The sequence below is a fragment of the Sciurus vulgaris genome (assembly GCF_902686455.1).
Source record: "Sciurus vulgaris genome assembly, chromosome: 11".
Lineage (NCBI taxonomy): Eukaryota > Metazoa > Chordata > Mammalia > Rodentia > Sciuridae > Sciurus > Sciurus vulgaris.
The window spans coordinates 25,439,069-25,464,063 of NC_136472.1; the positions used below are offsets into that span (position 1 = coordinate 25,439,069).

Consider the following 24,995-nt stretch of genomic DNA (forward strand, 5'->3'; position numbering starts at 1 on the left):
AGCAGGCGAGTGCGGCAGGCAAGTGGGGGGTAAACAGCAGGAGTTGGAGGGCAGTGCTGGCTCACAGAGAAACAGTATTTTCTTTGCTTGAATCCCAAGTCATGGAAAGACAAAGAATGCCATCTTGGATCTCCCCTTAAATGATTTTTTCTATATCCATAGATATAAGTATGTATTTTATCTTATGTATCCTTCAGACTGATGAATTACATTAATTGGCAGCTGGATATTGAACCAGCCTTGCATACCTGGGATGTATCTCAAAATTTGTCATGGTGTGTAACTCTTTTTATACACTTTTATTTGACTTGCTAATAATTTTTGAGAATTTTTATAACTCCAGCAACTGTAAGTCCTTAATCTCAGAAATGCAAATTCTTTAATAAGATAAATAATGCCTTTATGTTGGTTCTCGTCTGTGTCTTCAACTTCACTTTGTTCTGTCTTTTTCCTACCTTACTCCCTTTCAGGTAGTGACCTTTCAGCGTTTTGAACTTGCCTAGCCCTTTACAGTGTTGGACCCTCCCACATGTAAAAGTACTTCCCATAGAAGCTACTAATGTCTCATCCTTTGAATTTCAGTTTAAATTTCCCCTTTAAAAGGGGCCTTTTATAATTTTACCTGGTTCACAGAGTATGTCACTTCTATTTTTCCTCACAGTAACCTGTTGGTTTTCTTATTAATGGTGATCACAGATTACAAATACTTTTATAGATATTCCCATTTTTATTTTGTGACAATTACAAGATATAACACCAATGCAGGTAAGACTATGTTCCAATGTTTTCTGTTTTATTAACTATTGTGTCTCCACTTAATAGCACAGAGCTTGTAACAAATTAGATGTATTAAATATTTTTAAAATAGTGAACAAAAACAGATACTCAAGTAATTGATAAAACTAAAAAAAATTTTTTTAAATGTATCTAATCTGACACTAACAGGTAGCACAAAAATTGAGTGAGATGAAAAATAATTTTTCCCTGGCAATGAAGGGAAATAATTGATAACTCCATCCTCAGTAGAACAAATTAACGGGGTTGATATTTTAAACTTGACTGCCAATTGTCCCATAATGTTTCTGAAAATAATTTTCCTGGATGTATCACCTCGACCTTAGTTATGTGATCAATCTAATGATATCTTATATGTTACCTATATTATATATAGGTGTTCTTTTGAAAATTTGTGGAAAATCCCAGTGAAAGCAATTAAGTACAAACCAGTCTTGGACACACTCCAGTTGCAGGACTCCATGATTAATATGCTTTCATGGTATAAAATTTTCAGTAATCTTTACCCCTGTTAAGTAGAAGATGCTGTCCTCTCAGTAGCTAATATAATTATTTCAGAAGATGTTTTAGTTATGCTTAAAGCATGATCTGAAAATGGCACAAGAATGTCCTCTTCAATTCTCAAATAAGTATCTGGTCATACCAACACAAAAGAGAAGATGGGATAAATGGCTAAATGGTAGTTATTTCTAGCAATCCTGTAAAAGTTACTAGAACTTAGAAAACTTTCCATGTTAAAAAAAAAAAAAAAAAGGCTAGTTGTTGTCTTCTTAGGGCTACGTACAATTTGTTTGCATTTTTGATAAATTATTCTAAAAAGGAAAGTTTTAATTCTTGTTTGCACCATGGAATTCCTTTGAAATAGGTTTACAATGTAAGTAATGGTTTCTGCAATATGTATAAATCTGGAGAAAATGAACAGACATAGCTGTATGACTTCAAATATATTCTCAAGGAATATGCAGGATTTTTTTTTTTTTCTAGATGGCATGGGGATTTCCCTCTATTTATGAGGAAGGCAAGAAAGTTCTTAAAACTGTAAATAATCTTTCAAAGATAAGGCTTTACAATTGGTAGCAGAAAAAGACTTTGCAATTATGAGAATTTTTTCTTATAAAGGAAGTTAAATTACTTGCATTTGTAAGAATTAAATATTAAAAAAAATCTGCAGGCAGAAAGTGGCTTATCAAGTTGTACATGAGAGTTGTCATGAATATATTTTAAAAATTGAAAACTTAAGCCAGTGACCATGTTACAACCTCAATAGTTATGTTTCCATCTGGAAAAGTAGAAGACTCATGGTGAGAAGCTGATTTCTCAGTCAGCACCAAGATTTCTATCCTCTGATGACATGACCCCTGGAGCAGACCCTGAGCCTTGATGAGCTAGTGGACACGCTCTGATGGCCTGAAGTCCCCCTCATTCGATCTGCAAGACACAGGTGGGTGCCCTAAAATGCTTGTTGTTTGAATGAGTACATAAAACATTGAACATACTACAAAATTTGCACAATATTTACCATTATTTTAGAGATTGTAATATCTGCCTCTGCTCTCTAAAGTTAGCATCTACCAAAGAATAAATGGAACTGAGGAGATGGAAAATCCTTTTGGATATTTGAAGAGAAGAAAAAGAGTTGAGCAAATAACCATGGAGACTTGCAAGAAATGAATTTGGGCAGTGACCTGGATTACAGTCATCTGTGGTTTGTAGGTCAAGGTAGGGAGAATAGACTTTGTTGTGCATGCAGAAGGAATCTCCAGTAGGGGTTTTGAGCAAAGGAGTGACATGATCTTAATAATATTTAAACAGATAATTTGGGATACCTCAGGAAAGTAACTTGTTGAAGGCTAAAATGAAACTAGATAGACCTCACAGGGGTCTACTACAGTAGACAGTGGATAAAATGAGAATGACCAGATATGTAAAATATTAATAAAGATTCAAGAGAACTAATTAAATATATAATTAAGTGACATGAAAGGACTAAAAGAGTGAAGAACACTATGAGAACTTGATCTGAGAAAGAACAGGGAAGAAAGTACCATTTCATTAGAGAAAAACTAAGAAGGAATAGATTTATTGTAAAAAAAATAAAAATTACTTGTACATACTAAACAGGTATCTAATTGAAGATGGCCATTCATTTGGAAAATTATGAGACAGATCGTGTTGAAAATAGACAGTTTCAACAATTATTCATTTCTAGGTTAGGAGAAGGAGGGTGATCCAAATAAAGACACACAGGAGGGTTAAATGACTTGGTAGGATATCTGAAACTGTGAGAGTAGAGCTCACACAGTGTGTCACATGAAACATTTATATCTTATTTTGCACACAGACACACACACACACACACACACACACACAAACACACACAGTGAGTGAATGAATAAAGATCAAGATTGAGATAGTTCTATTTTTTCATTGTTTTGTAGGTAAACTGCTTTTAATATCCAAAGTCATCACCAATAAAATAATACATGGAACAGAGGAATAATGTAACTTATTTTGTCCTTTGGGGCCTCACGCAGAATCAAAAGGAGCAGAAAGTGCTTTTTGTTATGTTCTTGCTCTTCTACATCTTGACCATGGTGGGAAATCTGCTCATTGTTATGACCATAACCTTCAGTAAGACCCTGAGCTCACCAATGTACTTCTTTCTTGCCAGCTTATCATTTATGGATGCCATTTATTCATCAGTCACTTCCCCAAAATTGATTGTGGACTTGTTCTTTGGAAAAAATACTATATCCTTCAAGTTTTGTATGACTCAGCTTTTTACAGGACACTTTTTTGGTGGATCAGAGGCCTTTCTTCTGTTGGCAATGGCTTATGACCGCTATGTGGCCATCTGTAAGCCTTTACATTATTTGGTTATCATGAGGCCATGGGTGTGTGTTTTACTGCTCATAGTTTCCTGGGTTGGAGGTTTTTTGCACTCAGTAATTCAGTTGGGCACCATTTACGGGCTCCCATTCTGTGGCCCCAATGTCATTGACCATTTCATATGTGACATGTACCCCTTATTGAAACTTGTCTGTATTGACACCTATGTCATTGGCCTCTTGGTGATGGCCAATTCAGGACTCATCTGCACAACTGTGTTTCTGCTCTTACTCTTGTCTTATGTAGTCGTCTTTCACTCTCTGAAGAACCTGAGTCAGGAAGGGAGGCGGAAGGCTCTCTCCACCTGTGGCTCCCACATCACAGTAGTTGTCCTCTTCTTTGTTCCCTGTATTTTCATATATGTAAGACCAGCTAAGACTTTCCCCATTGATAAACCATTAAGTGTGTTTTACACAGTCATAACCCCCATGCTGAACCCCATCATCTACACTCTGAGAAACTCAGAGATGACAGACGCTATGAAGAAACTCTGGGGAGGAAAAATCACATCAGGTTGGAAATGAGTGCGTTGAACCTGGAAAGCTGTAACGCACATAAAGCAGGGAGTATTTATATAGCATTACACTGATTTTTCCTCAACTTCTGTACTTATTTTATTTCTTATTTTGTAATCCTCCTATTTTTAGATTCTCTCAAATTGATTCTTTTTATTTTACTATTTAATGCTATATTATTTTAATTTAAGTTGCATTACACGTAGGATTTTCCATGTACAAGTTTCCATTTCTAAAATATAAAAGGATAAGTGTAACAGATACTTATAAATGTTAAAAATGGAACCCAGGGCCCAGGGAGGTAGTTCAGTGGTAGAATGCTTGCCTAGCATACATGGGGCCCCAGGTTCCATCCCAGCAACACAAAAACAAACCAAAAACACAGATCCCATGCAAATGATACAATGGTGAAATAAATCATCTTCCCATCTCTCAAGAGATGTCCCAGTGCGACTCTGAGCTGCAGTCACTGAAATGTTCTTCTGAGATTCTTTAGATGAGACTCTTAGCTCACACAGGCGTGTTGACATATAAGCACAAGTGTTTACATTTCAATGCATGAAAGTTTGCATCCCCCTCTGCTTCTTGACCATCTTCCAATATAGTCCCCATATAGCTACCTCATTTCAGTTTTCCTTTTAATGTATAATAACCCCTTATAAAATATTAAAAATTAGTGTCCAGTCCTCTTCAAGTTGCTCCAACCTTTTTCAACACCAAATAATTCTGCAATAAAGTAATTTTTATGTCTAAGTTTGGATTCTTTATGGTCAGTAGTGCTCTATATTTCTTTCACAGATATCTAATATGATTCTTTAACGTTTAGTCCTTTGGAGTCTGTCTTTATGTTAGTTCTGTAAGTGAGACCTTGTCTTCTATTAAATTTTCAAAGTATTGATGGTTGGAATATAAGACAATTACATTTTGTTTTGTTTTGTTCATTTGGAAGTAAGAATAGTATTCACAGTGCATAGTTAGTTCACCCTATTTAGACTATAGTTCTGTATGTGTTTTTAACCTTTTGAAAACTGTTTTTATTTTTTATTTTTTTATTTTTTTTATTGTAAACAAATGGGATACATGTTGTTTCTCTGTTTGTGCATGGCGTAAAGGCATACCATTTGTGTAATCATAGATTTACATAGGGTAATGTTGTTTGATTCATTTTGTCATTTAGTTCTGTATGTTTTGACAAGTGCATCAGCTGTATAAACCACAGTCAGTAGGCCTAGTGTTTGAGCACCCTAAAATATAACCCTGTGCAAATTTTAGGCACCTGTTTTCCTCCTTGAAGGTCCTGCAAAAGTCAACCCCAGCTCAATTCACAGTAGCCAAGCTATGGAACCAACCTAGGTGCCCTTCAACATATGAAAGAATAAAGCAAATGTGAAATGCACACACACACAAAATCTCTCTCTCTCTCTCTCTCTCTCTCTCTCACGCACACACACACACACACACACACACACACACACTGGAATATTACTCAGCCACAAAGAATGAAATTATGGCATTACCAGTAAATGGATGGATCTGAAGAATGTCGTGCTGAGTGAAATGAGCCAGTTCCAAAAACAAAGACCAAATGTTCTCTCTGATATGTGGATACTAACTCACAACAAGGGAGGGTAGGGAGGGTAGGGAGGGATGAACTGAAGTTCATTGTGTTAGATAAACGGGAATGAAGAGAAGGGAGGGTGAGGGGAATAGGAAGCACAGTAGAGTTAATCAGATATAAATTTCCAATCCTTGTATTTGAATATACAGCCATGGTGACTCCACATCATGTACAACCACAAAAATAGGATAAGTTATACTCCAGGTATGTACAATATGTCAGAATACACTCTATTGTCATGTATACCTAAAAAGAACAAGTATAAAAAGATAAGTGATTTCTGATATCTGATGTACAGCATGCTAGCTGTCGTTAACAATACTGCATTGTATAAATGAGATTTAAGAGAATAGTGTTCAACACAAAGAGATTGAAGCTTAACTGTGTGAGCTGATGAGGTGAGGTAATCGTAGTGGTCATTTCATTACATATATATATATATATAAATAAAACATGTTGTACACCCAAAACATGTGTGATTCCTATTTATCAATTTTGGGGACGAATTAGAACAAGGTATATTCTATGCTTTTATAATTGTGTCAAAATGGAATCTGCTGTCATACATAATTGAAAAGAACCAATAAAAGATTAAATATTTTTTTAAAAAAATCTATAGAATTAAAAGAGTTTTTAAAAACACACAACACTAATGCAACTTACTAAAATATGGTTTCTACTCAACTTAAAGTACCATTTTTTTTTTGCAATTATTTTAAACTTTGAGGTCTAATCCAGTAGAGGTTTACAGTTAAATTATTTTGTTACACTTTATTGATGTTGTCCATTTCTCTTTGTAGTTTTATCAACTTCTTTCCTAAAGAAAGGTAAACTTGGTGATTTGTTTTCAATCTTAGGAAATGTTTCTTTTTCTCTTTCTAGTTTTACCTATTTAGCTCATTTTCATTATCTTCAGCTTCTCTCTCTTTCTAATTCTAACACTGCTAAAAAATCTCCTGTTGGATTGGCTTGGCTGCCAAATCCAGTATAATATGAAACGATCATAACAAAAGCTGAAATTTATCTTACTTTGTATTCATCAAGTTTTTAAATATATCAGGAATGGTGTAATTTTCAAATATATTGTTATCAGTTATTTAGACGATTACACAATTTAACATTTATAGATATTGATAAGATGAATTATATAATAGAATATCGTGCATTCTATGCATTGGTTAATCTCTGCATTTATTGAATACATTTTGCTAGGCCAATAGGTTACATTGTTTCTTGTATTGTTGGAATACAAGAAAGGATTTCAAAGGATTTCAAAGGATTTCTGTGTTGATTTTTAAAAGTTAAAATAGTTTATTTTTGTATATGTTCAATATTATTTGAAATTTTATATCAATGTTATGCATAGGGCCTTTTGCAATCACCCTTTTAAAAATGTACCACTAACAGTCATTCTTCTGTCACACTTAATGTTTACCTTCACACTTCATTAACACTTTTGACTAGCTAGTATACTATGTATTTTACTCTTAAAACTGTATTTCCTGTTTTCTCTTTAAAATATAAGTTTTACTGCTAAATCCTCAGCACCTGACAGTGCTGGACAGAGTAAATTATAGAATTAATGCCTTATAGAAAAATTATTTTTACTGTTAAAATAATTTATTTTATTGCTGTTTAAGTAGCATTAGAATGATATTTCACTGAAGGTTAGTGAGTAATAACCATGTCCAGTATCTACAAAAAAAACTCACCATTTTCAGGACTTGATTTAGGTATGCTATATGTGTTTCATAATTTAAACCTCCAATGATGCACTGAGGTAGGTGCTATATATTAACCCTTTTTGCAGCTGTACAGAGGTTCATGGAGGTTAAGAACCCTGCAAAAGGTCATGAGTGTGTGTGCCAAAAACTGAATCCCAGAAGTCTTGCCTGTGCTCAGATATGATAGACACTATTACCTGGTGATGATGACCAAGCCTTCAGACATATTTAAATAAGTTGAACAAATAGTATTCATTGATTCTTTATTCTTTTTGCTGTGTTTATAGTTCTATATTTTGTAGTTTTGTTAAAACATCTTAACATATTTTCAGATTCAGCAGTTGCAAGAATTCCTGTATACTCTTCACACAGTTTACCTAAATAGTCACACATTTTTTCCTATATTTGGTTTTTTGCTTTTTTCTCTCTCTTTCTGTGTATTTGTTCATATGAATATATCACATCGTATGGATACATGCAAATTCCATTTTCTTGTCTATCATTCTCTGTCATATATTGTATGAATTTATTTATATTTTTTCTGCAATATAAGAGTAAGTTAAAGGTAACTTGTAAGCATAACTCTTTAGCTAGCCCTAAAATTTCAAAGCATTTCCAAAATGCATTTATTGTATTACCATACATAACAGTGATCAAAATCAAAAATTAACATTGAAAAATACTATTAGTTGGGCTAGGGATATGGCTCAGTTGGTAGAGTGCTTGCCTTGCAAGCACAAGGCCCTGGGTTCAATCCCCAGCACGGCAAAAAAAAAAAAAAAAAAAAAAAAAAAAAAAAAAAAAAAAATTACTATTATGTAATCTACACAGTTCATCCTTTCTCTAATTTTCCCAATAATGTCCTCTTTTGTTTCAAAAGTGAATTCAAGTTCACACATTTCATTTTACTGTCATAAGTACAGCATGGATTGCTTTAATATGAAATTATTCTTAAATCTTTCTTTGTGTTTTCTGACATTGCCATTTCTGTAAAGTACAAGTTAGTTATCTTGCAGAATGTGCTGTGTACTCCTATTTAGGTTTGTCTACCATTTCTTTATATTTCAAGTCCGTTTATGCCTTTGGCCAGGAGTATCTTGCAAGGGATCCTGACTTCTCAGCTATCTCAGGAGTCACTTGCTGCTTGCAGTGTTGCTTTTGATAATTTGGTTTTGATGGTTCTGTTTCCTTCATGTTTTTTTTCTTACCTTCCACAACATTTTTGAGGGGTACTTTTTGACATATGTCACCACTAGTAATCTGTCTTCCTTTTTGCTCTTTCTGATTTAAGGGACCCCTGTGAATACTCCACTGTTTTGGGGCTGCTCTTTCAAAGGACTTGGTTTTGATACAAAGAAAGATATCACTGCCTGATTCACATAGAAGTCATAATATGACTAAGTTTGGCAAAAAGAAGCAAATTATTGAGGCTGCGTGGTAATGGAGCTAATGGAGGTTAAATATGTCTCTCCGATTGGTTGGTAGTGACAACTATAGGAAGGGAGATGGGAAGAGTGGCCTGGTGATTGGGTGGAGAGAAGGGGAAGAAATCAGGTTTATTTGAGTAGGCCTAGATGACCATCTTGCCTCTTCAAAGGTCACGTGTTTCTTTTCTGGATAAGGGACATTATTGGGTTCTCTGTGGGGATTTTGAGCTGGTAAGGAAAATGTCATCATGTGGTCAAACAGGATTCTTTTGCACCTGTCCACCTTGAAAGCCATTCAAGATGAGGCTGAGTGAACTCCGGAGGCACTGCCTGAAAAATCATGCATGGACACTTCGTTGTTCAGGGAATTTACGTCCAGGTGGGTCCAGACTGCAGCAGGTTTCAGTTCTTCTCCACTTGGTGACAAACAACAACAAACAAGCAAACAAACAAATCTCTTGTTGCTCTTGAATGGGTTCCAAGAGGACAAGGAGAGAGGAGTGAACTCATGTCCCCATACTTATAATCCAAAAGTCTGAACAATGAATTTTTAAGGTATTGGAGGCTACTCACATTCAAACAGTCCAGATTTTATTCGATACCTACACTTTTAAAAAATTATTTTAGTTGTAGATGGACACAATACCTTTTATTTATTTATTTTTTGTGGTGCTGAGGCTCAACACCAGGGTCTCACACATGCCAGGCAAGCACTTCACCACTGAGCTACACCCCCAGCCCCTGGTACCTACTTTTAACTGGTACTTGCCCCCAAAAGTTTCAAATGGTCCCTCTGACAGGAAGCAGTAGCACATGCAGCCTCTCTGTGGTGAGAAGTTTGAGGATGCTGAAGTTGCACAACAGAAATGGGGTTAGATCTAGAAATGTCCTCCAGAAGGTCACATTTTGATAGCATGACCCCAAACACAGGAAGGTTCAGAGGAGAGACTTGAAAGCACTGATGGGATCTTGGAATTTCATCAGTGAATTAATCCATTGGGTAGATAATAATCTGAATGGATTCTAGGTGGTAACTGTAGGCAAGAGGGGCATTGCTGGAGGAAGCAGGTCACTGGGGCCTGTCCTTGAGGATTATCTCTTGTCCCTGGCTTTTTGGACATGCACATTTTCTCTCTGTCTCTTCTTCTCTTTCTCTCCTTCCCACTGTATGGGGAAGCTTTTCTTCTCCATGCACTTCCACCATAATGTTCGGCCTCATTTAGGCCCAGAGCAATGGACTGAACCTCTAAGACTACGAACCCAAAAGAAACTCTTCCTCCCCTAAGTTGCTCTTATCAGGTATTTTGGTCACAGTGGAGAAAAGCTGACTAACACACTGGCCAGTTGGAAGAGGCTGGAGACTTGAGGACCTTCATGATGACATTTTATTTTCTCACCTCAATTGGAGGCACCAATGAACATTAGAATTCTATTTGTGTCTCATTTGTATTGACATAAAAACTCACGTCAAGAGTAAGAACATTCTGCTTTAAAATGACTTGAAAAAGAAAGATTGATTTTTGCATTTCACTATTATGTAGGACACTGATTTGGAGTTTAATATTTATATTTCTACATTAAGAAAAATCAACCTATTCTTCTAACATATTTTTCATAAAGTGATATAGAATTAACTAACATGCTTAGAGCCATATTGATGAACATATGATACTTTCTTTAGACCTATTTAATGAAGTATAAATATATTTTCTAATATTTATTCATCATTGTTCTTAGAATATTAATTTTGGTCAAAATAGATAAACAGAGCAGATTTACCCTTCTGGATAGAATAAGTAAATACACCACACACAAAAAGAAACAATGGCTTTCCACATGGTAGACATCAGAAAGCAATTAGGAAGGCCATTGAGAGATGGGAGGCAAGGAAGTTGAGCCTTAGCAGAGTCCCAGCTTGTTGCCTTTAAAGAGTTTCTATGCTGTTCACAGAGTGTGTTCCAGAAGATCCTGGGACCTCTGAGTAGAGGAGACGTATGTGAGTCTGATGAGACCAAGAGTTCCCAAGCATGGAGGGGAGAACACTGGAAAGTAAGGGCCAGAGGGAGAGGACAGGGAAAATCTAGTGAGAGGAGGAAGGCCCTACAGAAACGCAGGGGGTGCATGCATTTGAGGAAACCACCCTGCGGCTGCAAGAAATCTCATCTGGATTAGAGAGAGGCATGCCTAGCACCTGCACAGGACTGGGAATAGTTCCTATTCGCATCACTCTGACTGGAAAATGCCTTAGTCCCAGGGCAGGACTTCAGGCTGAGAACTTAGGATAATTTTGCCTCAGTAGTAGAACATAATTAAAAAGGTTTTTGTTTGTTTTGTTTTGTTTAGAATTGGTGGAAATCCTACCTGTAATCTATATGCCATTTCTGTTTGAACTTTGTGTTTCATTCATTATTTTTTTGCATTAGAATAGTGATCTACTCATAATCTCTTTTGTGCTTAATTTTTATTCAAATACTAGACATTGTGGATCATTAGAGTCTGAACCTGGAATGTCCCCCAAGTGCCCAGGTGCTCAGTTTGGTCCTCAGCTGGGTGTTATTGGAAGGTAGTTGAAACTTTTAAAGGTGAGCCGATGGCAGGTTTTAGGTCTTTGGGGAGCAGGCTCTGGAAGAGAGCTGTGGGACAGCAGTTTTCTTCCTTTCTCTCTTTTCTTGTCCCAGAAATAAGGTGAAGAGGTGCTCCACACACACACCTTACCACGAGGTGCTGCCTCACCACCAGCCCAAGCAAAGGAGCCTATAGTCATGGGCTGAAAACCTTTGAACCTGTGCGCCAAAATAGACCTTTTCTCTTATTAAGGTTGATTTATTTCAGATATTTGCTACAGTAATGGAAAACAGACTAACACATGTATAACTCTAATATTTTGTTCTAATGGAGGAAATCCTTTCATTGTTTATTATGTTCTCCTACCTACTATTGTTTAGGTTAATTTTGTGATTATTTTTCTAACATTTTTAGTTAAAAGATTTTTTTAACCATTCTTTTTATTTTCCCAAATCATTTACTTAAGACCTTAAATTTGACTCTGAGCACAAACTTTAGTATTCCATTGTTTCAGATAGTGGTGTTTTCATTTGACTTATTTTGTATATTCTACTATTTGATTTGACTTCTTCTTTCACCAGAGAGTTTTAAGATAGGATTCTGGGTAGCAGCAATTTTAAAATTCCAATTGTTTTCTATGGGTTTTCTCATTAATTTATAGATTTATTTTAAAAAGCAAAGTCAGGCTGGTTGAATATTCTCATTTAAAAAACACCTAAAATGTATTTTTCACACATCCGTGTATCAGGCACAACAAAAGCAGTGTATACACATTTTGCTATATTATCAAAACCTCTTGAATTACATATTATTTCCTACATTTCAGAGTAAAGTGGCACTTAAATACATTATGATAACTTTCTCAAAGTTCTAAAAGCATAAGTAAGAAGGCTAACACTAATAATTCCCTCCAACTGATGCATAATCCTATCTAAAGTCTATATTCCTTCTCACCTATTTTGGTCTTCCTGTTCCTCATCTCTAAATAAGCTCCAAATGTAGGTTCCTAGCTTATCTTCACGTGGGTTTCTACTTCCTTATCTTGCATACCTGTCAGGGTTTGGGTTTTGTTTTTTGGTTTTTGTTTGTTTGTTTGTTTGTTTTGTTTTTTCATAGTGGATTTTATTTTAGAGAAGTTTTAGGTTCATGAAAATTTGAGCAGAAAAAATAGAGTTCTTAAATAACCTCTGACCTGCCCCATAGCCTCCCTCACTGGTCTTAGTCTGTTTTCTGCTGCAATCCCAGAAAAACTGAGAGTAATGAATTTATAAAGAAGAGAGATGAATTTGCTCATGGTTCTGAAAACTGGAAGCCCAAGAGCATGTCACTGATTTTTAGAATAAAAGCTCACAGCTTCTCACTATTACAAATGATGTCACTTGTAGGGTGTTTGTGCATCTGCTCAAGTTTAGGAAATTTTCTTCTATTTCTAATTCTCTGAGAATTTTTATAATGAAGGGTATTGAATATTTTAAATGCTTTTTCTGCTATATAATCATGTGATTTTACTTCTTTATCCTTTAGTCTGATGGATTACATTAATTGACCTTTGAATATTGAATCAGCCTTTCATACCTGGGACAATCTCAGTGGGTCAAGGTGTATAATTGTTTTCATACACTGTGAATTCAATTAGCTGAGAGTTGGTTGAGAATTTTTGCTGGACCACAGTCCTCCTTATTCTCATTTGAAAAGAACTTTAAGTGAAATCCGAATTCCGTATTCCCTGTAATGTCCTGCAGGGTTTGGCCATGTCCATATCTTCAACTTCACCTTGTTCTTTCCTTTCCCTTTCTATTTTCCCTCAGATACAATGACCTTTCCTGAACTTGCTCAGCTCTATTCAACATTGGATCTTCCCATACGTAACAATAATTCCCACAGGAGCAACTGACTTCTCATCCTTTGGACTTCAGCTTAAGCATCACCTTTTAAAAGGGCTTCATCTAATCATTTCATTCACAAAGTGCCTCACTCCTATTTTCCTCGACAATACCCTGTTAGTTGTCTGATTAACTCTGATCACAGATAATAATTGCATTTTTAGGTATTCCCATTATTATCTTGTGACTCTAGAAAGCCAGTACAGGTAGGATTATATTCAGATTTTTTCCTTCTATCTATTAACTATCCTATCTCCAACTAATTGCATAGAATCTGGAACAAAATTAACATCTTTTAATTTAAAAGAATAAATGCATAAATAATTAGCTAATACAACGATATAATTTTATAAACATGGGTCCACTGGTACACTAATAGAAAAATGTTGAATATTAGAAAATTGAAAAAAATTCTCTTCCAAATGAGGAAAAGAAGTGACAAGTTCATTTTTATTTGTACTAACTAACTGGACTTCTGTTTATTCCTGATTTGTATTTGTCCCATATTTCTATAACTATTTTTTTCTCATTACATCTTTTTTACTCTAACTTTATATCCAATCTGCTGTTATCATTGTATATAGATGTTATTTAAATTTTTATTTGGAAAAATCCAGTGAAATTAATTAAACAAGAATGATTCTCGGACTCATTCCAGTTGCAGAACTTCATGATTAATGTGGTGTCATAAAATAAAAATCTTCAGTGATCTTTGCCTAGCAGGTTAAAGATGCTATCTTTTTAGCAACTGATAAATTATTTCTAAAGATGCTTTATTAGGGTTAAAACAAGGTATACAAATGTCAAAGGTATGAACTCTTCAAAAATCAAGTACAAGACCATAGCATCACAAGAGGAGACAGGCTTCCCAACTGAATGGTAGTTATTATTTTTATTCAAGTTACCAGGAAAGAACTTAGAAAACTTTTCTAATTAAAAAGGCTAGCTCCTATCTTTCTATGTCAACATAGTTTGAATTTTTTATAAAATAGCCTAATATGGAAAATTGTAATTTTTCTGTCTGCACCATGAAATTCCTTTGAAATTAATCTACAATGAGTGTTAATGATTTTCTGCAATAGTTACAAGACATTGTATAAAATGTATAGTCATAATTGTATGATTTCAAATATATCCTGAAGAAACTACAGCCTTTAGCCTTCCATGTACATCCTGGTTGGTAGAGGGAATTCTAGCTATTGATGAGTATACCTAAACTTCTGAAGGTAAGACTTCACACTTGGTAGCAGAAACCACAATTGGAATTATGTGAACTTTTATTAAACAGGAAATTATATCACTTAAGTTTGTAAAATTAAAGCGTTGGTACAGGAAGTGGATAGTCAGGCTGTAATTGGTAGTTGTCCTGAATGTATGCAAAATTTTTAAAAATTAAGTCAGAGATCAAATTATATCCTCAAGAATTATGCATCCATCTGGAAAAGTAAAAGACTCATAGTTAAAAGGTGATTCCTCAGTCAGACTAAGATTTCTGTCTTCAAAAATATGAGTCTTAATGAGTTAACCGACACTCTGTAGCTGGAAGTTCACCTTATTTGATCAGCATGACACAGGTAGGTACTGTTCAGATACATGTTGCTAGAATTAATAAATAAAAGATTATGCCAAGAACCTTTCTACAAGATTTATCAATTTAGATGTTGTTATAACTGCTCTGGTCTCTGAAATTAGCAATTACTACTTAGAATTGGTGGAAATAAAATGGTTGAAAAGTACAGAATGTAGTTTAAATGCATCCAAATGTTCCATATATCTGAAAAGAGTCAATAAACACACATTTAAAAATGTATCAGGTGCTCAGTCTACTCTTTCCAGTAAGCCTACCCAAGCAAACGTTGACTTGTCCAGTAGGTAATCTGAATATTCTATCAAAATGTGCTTCAATTTTATGAAGGAAATTGCTTTAATACTATGGAAGAAAATCATTTGCAAAATTATCAGACAATCTGGTGATAAATACCTAGCAAAGGAAGACAGAAATGCTTACTTTATGACTTTTCAGGTCAATGTTCCTGAAAAAGAGATAAAATGATAAAGAAATTGGGGAAAAAATTGGTTAAAATAATTATGGATATCTGAGGATTAGTGAAAAGCTTTGAGCAGATGAACATGAAAATTTAAGAGATGAATTTGGATAGTTGGCTGTATCACAGTCATCCAGGGTCACATAGACCAATGTAGAGACAATGGATTGATTTATTGATCATGAGATCAGAATCTCTCATTGAGTTCTCAGTCAAGGAGTGAGATGATCTGATTAAGAGTTAAAATGCTAAGTTGGGCTGATTCAGCAAAACAGTTTCTTGGAGGCCAAAATGAAGTTGGTAGACCTGTCAGGGGGCTACAGCAGTGGACCAGGGATGTGATATATATATGGAGGAGGATCTGATTTGCAAAACATTAATAGGGAGAGTGAACAGGATTTATTGAATAAACAAATAAGTAACATGAGAGGAATAAAAGATTCAAGGGTATTTGTCAGAATTTGGTCTGAATGGTACATGAAAGAGGAAACGATTGGTTAGATAAAGAAACATAAGAAGTGAAAGATTTATTGTAGAAAATTAAAAATCTAATTTTGAAATTACTAAATGGATATCATTGGAGGTGTCAATTAAATGGTTAAGGAGGACACGGTATTGAAGATAGACAATTCCAGGGTGCTTTAAGCATTTACAGGTTAGGAAAGAAAGAATATCCAAGTAAAGATGGTAAAAAGAGGTTTAAGTGAATTGGTATGACATCTGAGACTATGTGATAATTATTGGTCACACATAGTACCACATAAAATATTGTGGTTTTATCGTGTTCCTTTCTCCCAGTCCCACCTCATATTAATGTTGAGGTCCCCATCTCTACAGAATGTGACTTGATTTGGTGATGGAGTCTTTCCAGAACTCCTCAAATGAAACTAAAGGCTAGCCCTGTCCAATGTGACTGGTGATCTTTCAGAATGGGAAATCTGGATACAGGATGATCAACACATGAATACAGTTGATCACCAGCAAAACCAAGGACAGGAACCTAGAACAGCCCTTGCCTCACAGTCTTCTGAGGGAATCAACACTGTCCACACCTTTATTTTGAATTAGTATGCAAAACTCCAGGACAACAAATTTCTGTTGTTCAAACCACTCAGTATATGCTACTAACGTTAGAGCAGCTCTAGCAAACAATACAGCTTTGCTAATGGGAAGCGGTCTTGGAATGCTGCTGTAATAAATATCCAAGCATGTGGAAAGTAGCTCTGAGATTGAGTAGTGGGGTAGCTACTGCGAGAATTTTGGGATCATGATAGAAAAAGCCTAAGTTCCTTGAAGTAACTATAGATAAAAATACAAACATTGAAAGGTGATTCTGTGAGGGCTCAGAAAGGAAAGAGGAGAGCTGTAGAGAAGTCATTCTTGTATCAGAAATCACAAACATGGTGAGCACAATGTGCCTAGGATATATGAATGCTAAGATGTTTGTGACCAATTGTACAATGGATGTGTATTGGTGTATTGGAAAGTGGAGGAAGGGCAATCAATCACTCTTAGCAACTAAAACAGTGACTTTGTGTCTATGATTATACAATAGTAATTTATTTTACTCGCTCTCATTATGCAGATTGCAGATTACACCTGAGACTCTTGCAAGCATCTACCCATTGACTTAATACATGTGCATCTTTTCATGGAATTCCTTTCATTCATATTGTTATATCACTTCTCACTTAAACTCATCATTAAGTATGGCTTCTTCTGGGAAGCCTTTCCCAGATTCCAGGAGGCTTAACAATTCCACCTCTGTGGAACCATAATATAGCATGAGTGAACATGTTTATAACGATTCTTATTAAATTTGTCTTTAACTGCATGAATTCATCATTATGTATCAAATCATGTAGATCAGAGAATCCTACATTATTCAATTGGTAAATCAGATATCTATAGCAGGAAGATGGATGCAAATAGATGCTTCTTACATATATTTTAGACAATGAATGGATAAAGATCAAGATTATAATACTCTAAGGATGCTTCCATTGCTTTGTAGGTAAACTTCCTTAATATCTGGAATAAGCATCAATAAAAGAATAGATGGAACACAGAAGCAATACAACTTACTTTGTCCTCTTGGGCCTCACACAGAATCCAAAGGAGCAGAAAGTACTTTTGTTATGTTCTTGCTCGTCTACATCCTAACCATGGTGGAAATCTGCTCATTGTTATGACCATAACCTTCAGCAAGACCCTGGGCTCACCAATGTACTTCTTTCTTGCTAGCTTATCATTATGGATGCCATTTATTCATCAGTTTTCTCTCCCAAGTTGATTTCTGATTTGTTCTTTGGGGAAAATACTATATCCTTCAGCTTTGCATGACTCAGCTCTTACAGAACACTTTTTTGGTGGATCAGAGGTCTTTCTTCTGTTGGCAATGGCTTATGACCGCTATGTGGCCATCTGTAAGCCTTTGCATTATTTAATTATTATGAGGCCATGGGTGTGTGTTGTGCTGCTGGTAGTGTCCTGGGTTGGAGGCTTTCTGCACTCTGTAATTCAACTAAGCACCATTTACGGGCTCCCATTCTGTGGCCCCAATGTCATTGATCATTTCCTGTGTGACATGTACCCCTTATTGCAACTCGTCTGTACTGACACCTATGTCATTGGCCTCTTGGTGATGGCCAATGGGGGACTCATCTGCACAACTGTGTTTCTGCTCTTACTCTTGTCTTATGTGGTCGTCTTTCACTCCCTGAAGAACCTGAGTCAGGAAGGGAGGCGGAAGGCCCTCTCCACCTGTGGCTCCCACATCACTGTGGTTGTCCTCTTCTTCGTTCCCTGTATTTTCATGTATGCAAGACCAGCTAAGACTCTCCCCATTGACAAGTCATTGAGTGTGTTTTACACTGTCATAACCCCCATGCTGAACCCCTTCATCTACACTCTGAGAAACTCAGAGATGACAGACGCTATGAGGAAACTCTGGGGAGGAAAACACATCAGGTAGGAAATGAATGAGTTGCCGACTATGGGGAGAGTCATTTCAGTATAAATCTGTATCCTTAGAGCATATAAGTTTTCTAAAAACTAACATTAAATTCCCTTTTCTTCAAAAGCATTTCTGGTAAGTATAATTAAAGAACAAAACATGTGTTTGTGCTATGAATTGAGTTCCCTGCTATAATGTGAGCTCTGTAATGTTTTGTTTATCACTGGACCACTGTAATGCACATATAGTAGGGAGTCCGTAAATAAGATGCAATAAATTAATGAATGAAATTTTTGAGACACTGCAATGGTTTAATTTCTGTATTAATTTTATTTCTTGCTTTGTCACTCCTTGTCTTACATTTAGATTTTTATTCTTTTAGTTATAGTTAAGTATAAAAATGCTATATAAACTCTCATTTTATTTGAAAGCAGTCAAGTCACATGTGTAAATTTTATAGAATAATTTTTCTTCTAAAATAAAAAGGGAAAATGTAATAGATGATGATTTTAAAAGTAAACCAACACAGTATGTTAAAACTGTAGAATAAATCTACCTATCCCAGGGTCTCTCAGTGCAACTCTCAAATGCATGCACCATGCTGTGTCTCTAAGATTCTTCAAGAAATCTTATCCTTTGTGACAATGAAGGCAAACTGGGAGGACGTTATGCTACATGGTGTAGGCCAGACTTAGAAAGACAAATACCGCCCCCTGCCATGTATATGTGGAATCAAAAAGAGACCCCAAGCAGAGAGCAGAATGGGAGCTGTCATGGGCAGGAGGGAGAAGAACTGAGATGCTTGTTAAAGAGTACAAAGTGCTATTCGGTAGGATAAATGATTTCTGGTGTCTAATGTATAGTGTGGTAACTATCATCCATAGCCCCGCATTGCCCTTCCTATATGCATTTCAAGCTATATTGGTATAAGTTATGCTGCAAATTTATCCTGTTAATGAATCACCTTACTAAAACAGTTCCTGGAAAGTATCTTGCATTGCAGAAATTATGAGAATTATGAACTCTCAATTCTTTATAAATCATGCAATGCATACACTTTTTGTGATTTCACAGGAAAAATGAAGTATTCTGGGAACACAGAAAGGTTGTGAATATTTATTCTTCATCTTCTCTTCCTATTCTTTCTAATTTTTTCATGTCTGGTCTGATTCTTTTTGTCTTTTCCTTCAAAGGGAAAATTCACCATGTATTAAAGATACATTATTTGGGTTAAAACATAATACCCTAGTTGGTCTTTCATGCTGGGAGCCTGGTTTTCAGAATTTTGCTTTGTGGAGATGATTCATGTATTATTTTTGAAAGCATAGTTTTGTGGAATGGGTAAGAGTCTTCTGTCATGGTTAAGAACAAAGATCAGAGCAAGAGAGATCCTAACCTAGTTTTGCAATAGATGGTATGAATTTTGGTGAATCACACTTCTATAGTTTAAGTTAAAAAGAGAATGATAGAGATATTTTCAGAATTGAATACATAATCCTTATAAAGCTCTTAACACTAATGCTCAAGAGCTCTCAGCTGTTATGAGTATTCTTTATTAGTGGGGTCTCTGTAACTAAAATAGAACCTCACTTATCTACTTTTATTTAACTTTAGAAGGCATGATCCATACAAAATTTCTGCCCCTGCTCTGATGAATAATACTTTGAGCTGACCGGTATTGCATTTGAGGACTGGCTGTGTCTGTGTGTGCCCCACCATTAACATTCTGCTCCCTGCGGGTTTTCTGACCTCCGTTGGTCCCATACCTCTGTCCTGGGGGCTGATCCACTTATGGGTTTGGTTTTTCCTCTGACAGGTCTGGTTTGAAGGAATCAAGGAGTGATTTTATTGTGAATCTGGGTCAATTTTGGGGGAAACCAGAATATGTTCAGTGAGACATTTGTTTGAGAGGAGGTCATGTGGCACAGGGACAAGTCATCTCAAGTCAGATTCCCTGAGTTCAGATGTGACCTGGGCAAACTGCTTAATCTATTTATCTCACATTTTTCTTCATCTGTGGAAATGAGACTGAGAGTTTCTCTCTCACACATGTGTGGGGTTAATTAGGTGAGTTAATATTTGTTAAGTGCTTATTATCAGAGTCAGACACATAGTAAATACTGTGGAAGCAGTTTTTAAGGTAAAAAAAAAAATTATTGTCTGATGCTGACCCAATGTCCAGTTGGGCAGATTTTGCCTTATATATTTTTTAGGAAATAGCAGAATGTTCATTATGTCTACTACATCAGACCCTCTGTGATCTTGCCCTGGTCCCTGCGATTCTTTTAGTTATATATATAATAGGATTCTTTTTTTTTTTTTTTGGTGGTGCTGGGGATGAACCCAGGGCCTTGTGCTTGCAAGGCAAGCACTCTAGCCAACTGAGCTATCTCCCCAACCCATAGGATTCATTTTGATATCTTCTTTTATGATCAATACCGTGTCATGTAACTTTCCTCTTACATGACTTTCCCCTTATGACTCATAGCACCGTTATTAGGTATCTAGAAGTCCTTTGGAGTTTTGGATGATGTGGAGGGATTTGGGGTAGGAGGTCAATAGAACTAGAATTGATTCTCTTTCACTAGTTTATGTAACATTGTGTGTATATCAGAACCTCTCAAAGAATTTATTTTAATCTTAGTTCACTCTATATATAATTAAAAGTTAGTACATATTCCATAGAGTTTATTTTAATTAGTCCTTGGATGAGACATTGCATACAAAGTATAAGGACAGTGGCTTGTCACTCAGTGAGTAAATATCATAATCTTATTGTTTTCCCTCTCTCCTTCATCAGTGTCTCAATTCCATCTGCCTTTTGTAGGAAAGAACTTCATGATTTGTTTATTTTTAATTCTATATAGATACTATATTAGGAGACCATGAAGAACCTTATGAGACTAACTCTCCCATCCCCAAATTACTGCAAGATGTATAAAATGAGCTATGCACAATTCACCTTAAAAAAAAACAGAATATCTACAAATTAAAATCACATTAAGGAAGACCTCAAATTTTAGTGGAGATCAAATTTATGAGACTAAACATAAGTGAGATCATGTAGTAGTTGATTTTCTGTTCCTGGCTTATTTCATTTATTATAATGATACTCTGATTTCATCATTTTTGTCATAAATGACAAGAGTTCATCATTTTTTATTCAGGATAATATTCCACTGTATACCATGTATCACATTTTCTCTAACCATTCACAGCCTGATGTACACTTAAGATGCTGCTGCCATTTCTTGGCTATTCTACATAGTGCTGCTGTGAACATGGAGAGCAGATAGCTGTTCAACATACTAATTTAATTTCCCTTGTATAGATATTCAGTAGTGGAATTGCTGGATCATAATGTAGTTATGTTTTGAATTTTCAAGGAACCTGCTGATTTCCACTGTGGCTGTTATTACTTTACATTCCTACCTTGGTATTCAAGGGTTCCCTCTGCTCCGCATCGTGCTAGCACTTCATCTCACAGAAGTTGAGTAAAATGATGTTTTCCAGAGCCAAGAAGTGTGGAGGTGAGTTAGGGAAAGATTGATTGATGGGTAGAAAGTTTTAAGAACTTCTAGTGTGTGATCATACAGTAGAGGAATATATCATAATATGCAATGTACATTTTTAAAAGCTAGAAAAAGTGTTTTTGAAAGCTTTCACCATAAATGATAATATTGAAGATATAAATGTTATCTAACTTAACACATTGTACAATGTTATACCTGTATTGAAATATTATATGGTATCACATTAATACGTATAATTTTAATTTTTATATACCCATTAAAATGAATTTAAAAAGAAAATAGCTTAAAAATGAAAAATAGGAAGCTGTATCCCATAACTAAAATTATAGTAAAACCTAGTGTTACTCACTACTGTGTGACTCATGTTACAAGTCATTGTCTTATTAATTCCACAAAAGCCTTCTGAAATACATAAGATTTTTTTTCTCCTGATTTTAAAAATAATTAACCAAAGCTTGGAAAATCAAATAGTTCTCTGGGTCACAAATGTAGCAAATACCTGAGGTGGGATTCGAGCCTGTGTAACTTTGTTTCAAGACCTGACTCTTAAGCCCTGCTGTATATACCCTAACGATGGCACTTCCCTGAGTAGGGAGACTTCCGCCTGAGGGGGATGGGCAATACGCGCATAAACACACACAAAGGCATAAATCCAGAGTGAAACAGCCTTTAAAAAGTGACACAGGGATAAGACAGCAACTCAGAAGGCAGAAGTGCCACTTTGTTGGGTGTGGAAAGAAGATTCCAGAACAAATTCACTGTGTGTATCAAACCATGTGAGGAATGTGAGTCAACGAGCCAAGGCCTGAGTAAAACCACTAGCAAGGAGTCTCTGTAGGTGGGGGGGGAGTTTTATCCAACCTGGATGAATGTCATTACTCTCTTCCTGAAATCCCCGACTAACCTTAACCTTACTATAGTTGGTTCAGTTCCAGTTAAAATCAAGATAAAACATGTATTCAAGCAACCATCCTGCTCCCTGCACCTGAAGACTTTGGGTGCACATCCTGGCACCCAAAGAGGCAATTGCTCTTTTGGTGAATTCTGGTGTTGTCAACATTGATTTCTACTTTTGTCCTTTTTATTCTTTATTTTTATTTATTTATTTTTTTAATTTTTTGGGTACCAGAAATTGAACTTAGAGTCACATCCTCAGTACTTTTGTTATATTTTATATAGAGTAGGGTCTTGCTAAGTTGCTTAGGGCCTCATAAGCTGCTGAGGCGGCTTTGACCTCAGGATCCTTCTGCCTCAGCCTCCTGAGGCTGCTGGGAGTACAGGCGTGCACCACCACACCCAGCTGATCCTACGTTCCTTCTACATTAGCTTCTTTTATTTAAATTTATATTTTTCTCATATGAAAACATTGCCTTAGAAACTACACTGATCAAAACAAGGAAGATCAGGGGCTGGGGTTTTATGCTCAGTGGTCCAGTGCTTTCCTAGCACTGGAGGCACTGGTTTGATCTCACACCACATGAAAATAAATAAATGAAAAGTATTAAGAAGAGGAAGGGGAAACTATCTGTTTAACCAGATTTACAACGAAATTGTAATTAACGTTTTCATGTTCTATCAGATGTGGAGCAATTGCAGGCAGCTCTCAAGTACTGCCCCCTCCCTGGGTCACTGTGCTGCTGCGGTGGCCTCAGGTTTGACCTTAGCCCTTTGGACAGCTCTTCCTGATCCCCGGGGGCTCCTATTGTAGACCTGCAGCTGGCCGCATCTGGGCTCTGGTTCAGTCTGTAGGTGAGGGGTCTCCACCCGCCCAGGGAGAGCTGATCTCTGTCTATCCCATCACTAACATTTTCTCAACCCACATCTTCACACCATGACTTGCTTTTTGTCCCTTGGTCCCATCTACCATGTAAGGTCTGTCCAAGGAGAGGCTTCGACTGGTTCACTCCCGAATTTCCAGCACTAAGAATAAACACGGTACAGAGTAATGCCTGATAAATATTCCCTGAATTAATGATCTTCATCATTCTGTAACTCTTTTAAGAGTAAACACTTTTTTAAAATAATTTATCTATTTTGTTGGATTATACACAAATGGAGTAAACATTTCTCTCGTGGTACATAAGTACAGTCATATACCATTTGATAATCATACATGTACATAGGGAAATGATGTTTGTCTCAATCTGTTATTTTTTCCTTCCCCCACCACACCCACCCCTTTCCTCTATACAATCTATCCTTCCTCCTTTCTTGCCTCCCTCCAACCCTCATTATGTATCATCATCCACTTATCAGAGAGATCATTCGGCCTTCGGTTTTTGGGATTGGCTTATTTCACCTAGCACGATATTCTCCAACTTCATCCATTTGCCTGCAAATGCCATAATTTTATTCTTCTTTATGGCTGAGTAATATTCCACTGTGTATATATACCACGGTTTCTTTATCATCATCAGTTGAAGGGCATCTAGGGTTGGTTCCACAATCTAGCTATTGTGAATTGAGCTGCTATAAACGTTATAAGGGATTGTTGGTAACTAGAACACTTCTGAAATTGGTGACTTCCCATTCTTAGTAACAAGTGATATGAGGACTCTCGGGTCAGCATATTATATCAGCCAGGGTTCTTACTGATGATATGGAATCATTGGTAGCTAGTTAAAGTATAAGAGATTTACAATGTGCAGATTAGAAAGTCTAAAGACTCTTTGGAAGGATAAGAGTCACAGAGTGGTGAAACAGACAGGAATAATTTGCAGAAGCACATCTGCTAGGATAGGTGTGCTAGAGGAGGTGCTGAGACCAGGACCTTGTGGCCACTGGCAAACTCAAAGCGCTACTTCTTCTCTGACCTCAGAACCACTCAGACACTGTTGTCAGAGCAGAACCCAGCCTCAGACAATGAGTTTTCCAACTCACACACTTCACAGGTGCTCCTGGTTGGCAGGACCCAAGTCACATGTCTATACCCACAGGGCAGGGGATGGAGAAAGGTAGTTCTTGGGATTTTATAGACCCACGATTTGGAAACCTAATGACGTGTTCACGATGCACATGCTCCTGACTGTCACTATCACTGGGCAT

General features: G+C 36.2%; 1 protein-coding gene and 1 pseudogene across 2 annotated transcripts; both read left to right on the forward strand.

Annotated features, from left to right (window-relative positions):
* Positions 1-3,278: 3,278 nt before the first annotated feature.
* Positions 3,279-4,208, forward strand: LOC306639069 (olfactory receptor 4A47-like; the record flags this gene model as incomplete). Its single annotated transcript, XM_079102507.1, has 1 exon — positions 3,279-4,208. The coding sequence occupies one exon, from the start codon at positions 3,279-3,281 to the stop codon at positions 4,206-4,208; it is 930 nt and encodes a 309-aa protein (XP_078958633.1).
* A 13,311-nt stretch (positions 4,209-17,519) lies between these two features.
* Positions 17,520-18,442, forward strand: LOC306639082 (olfactory receptor 4A47-like; annotated as a pseudogene). The gene has a single exon. The product of its transcript is annotated as an olfactory receptor 4A47-like (transcript).
* The last annotated feature ends 6,553 nt before the right edge of the window (positions 18,443-24,995 follow it).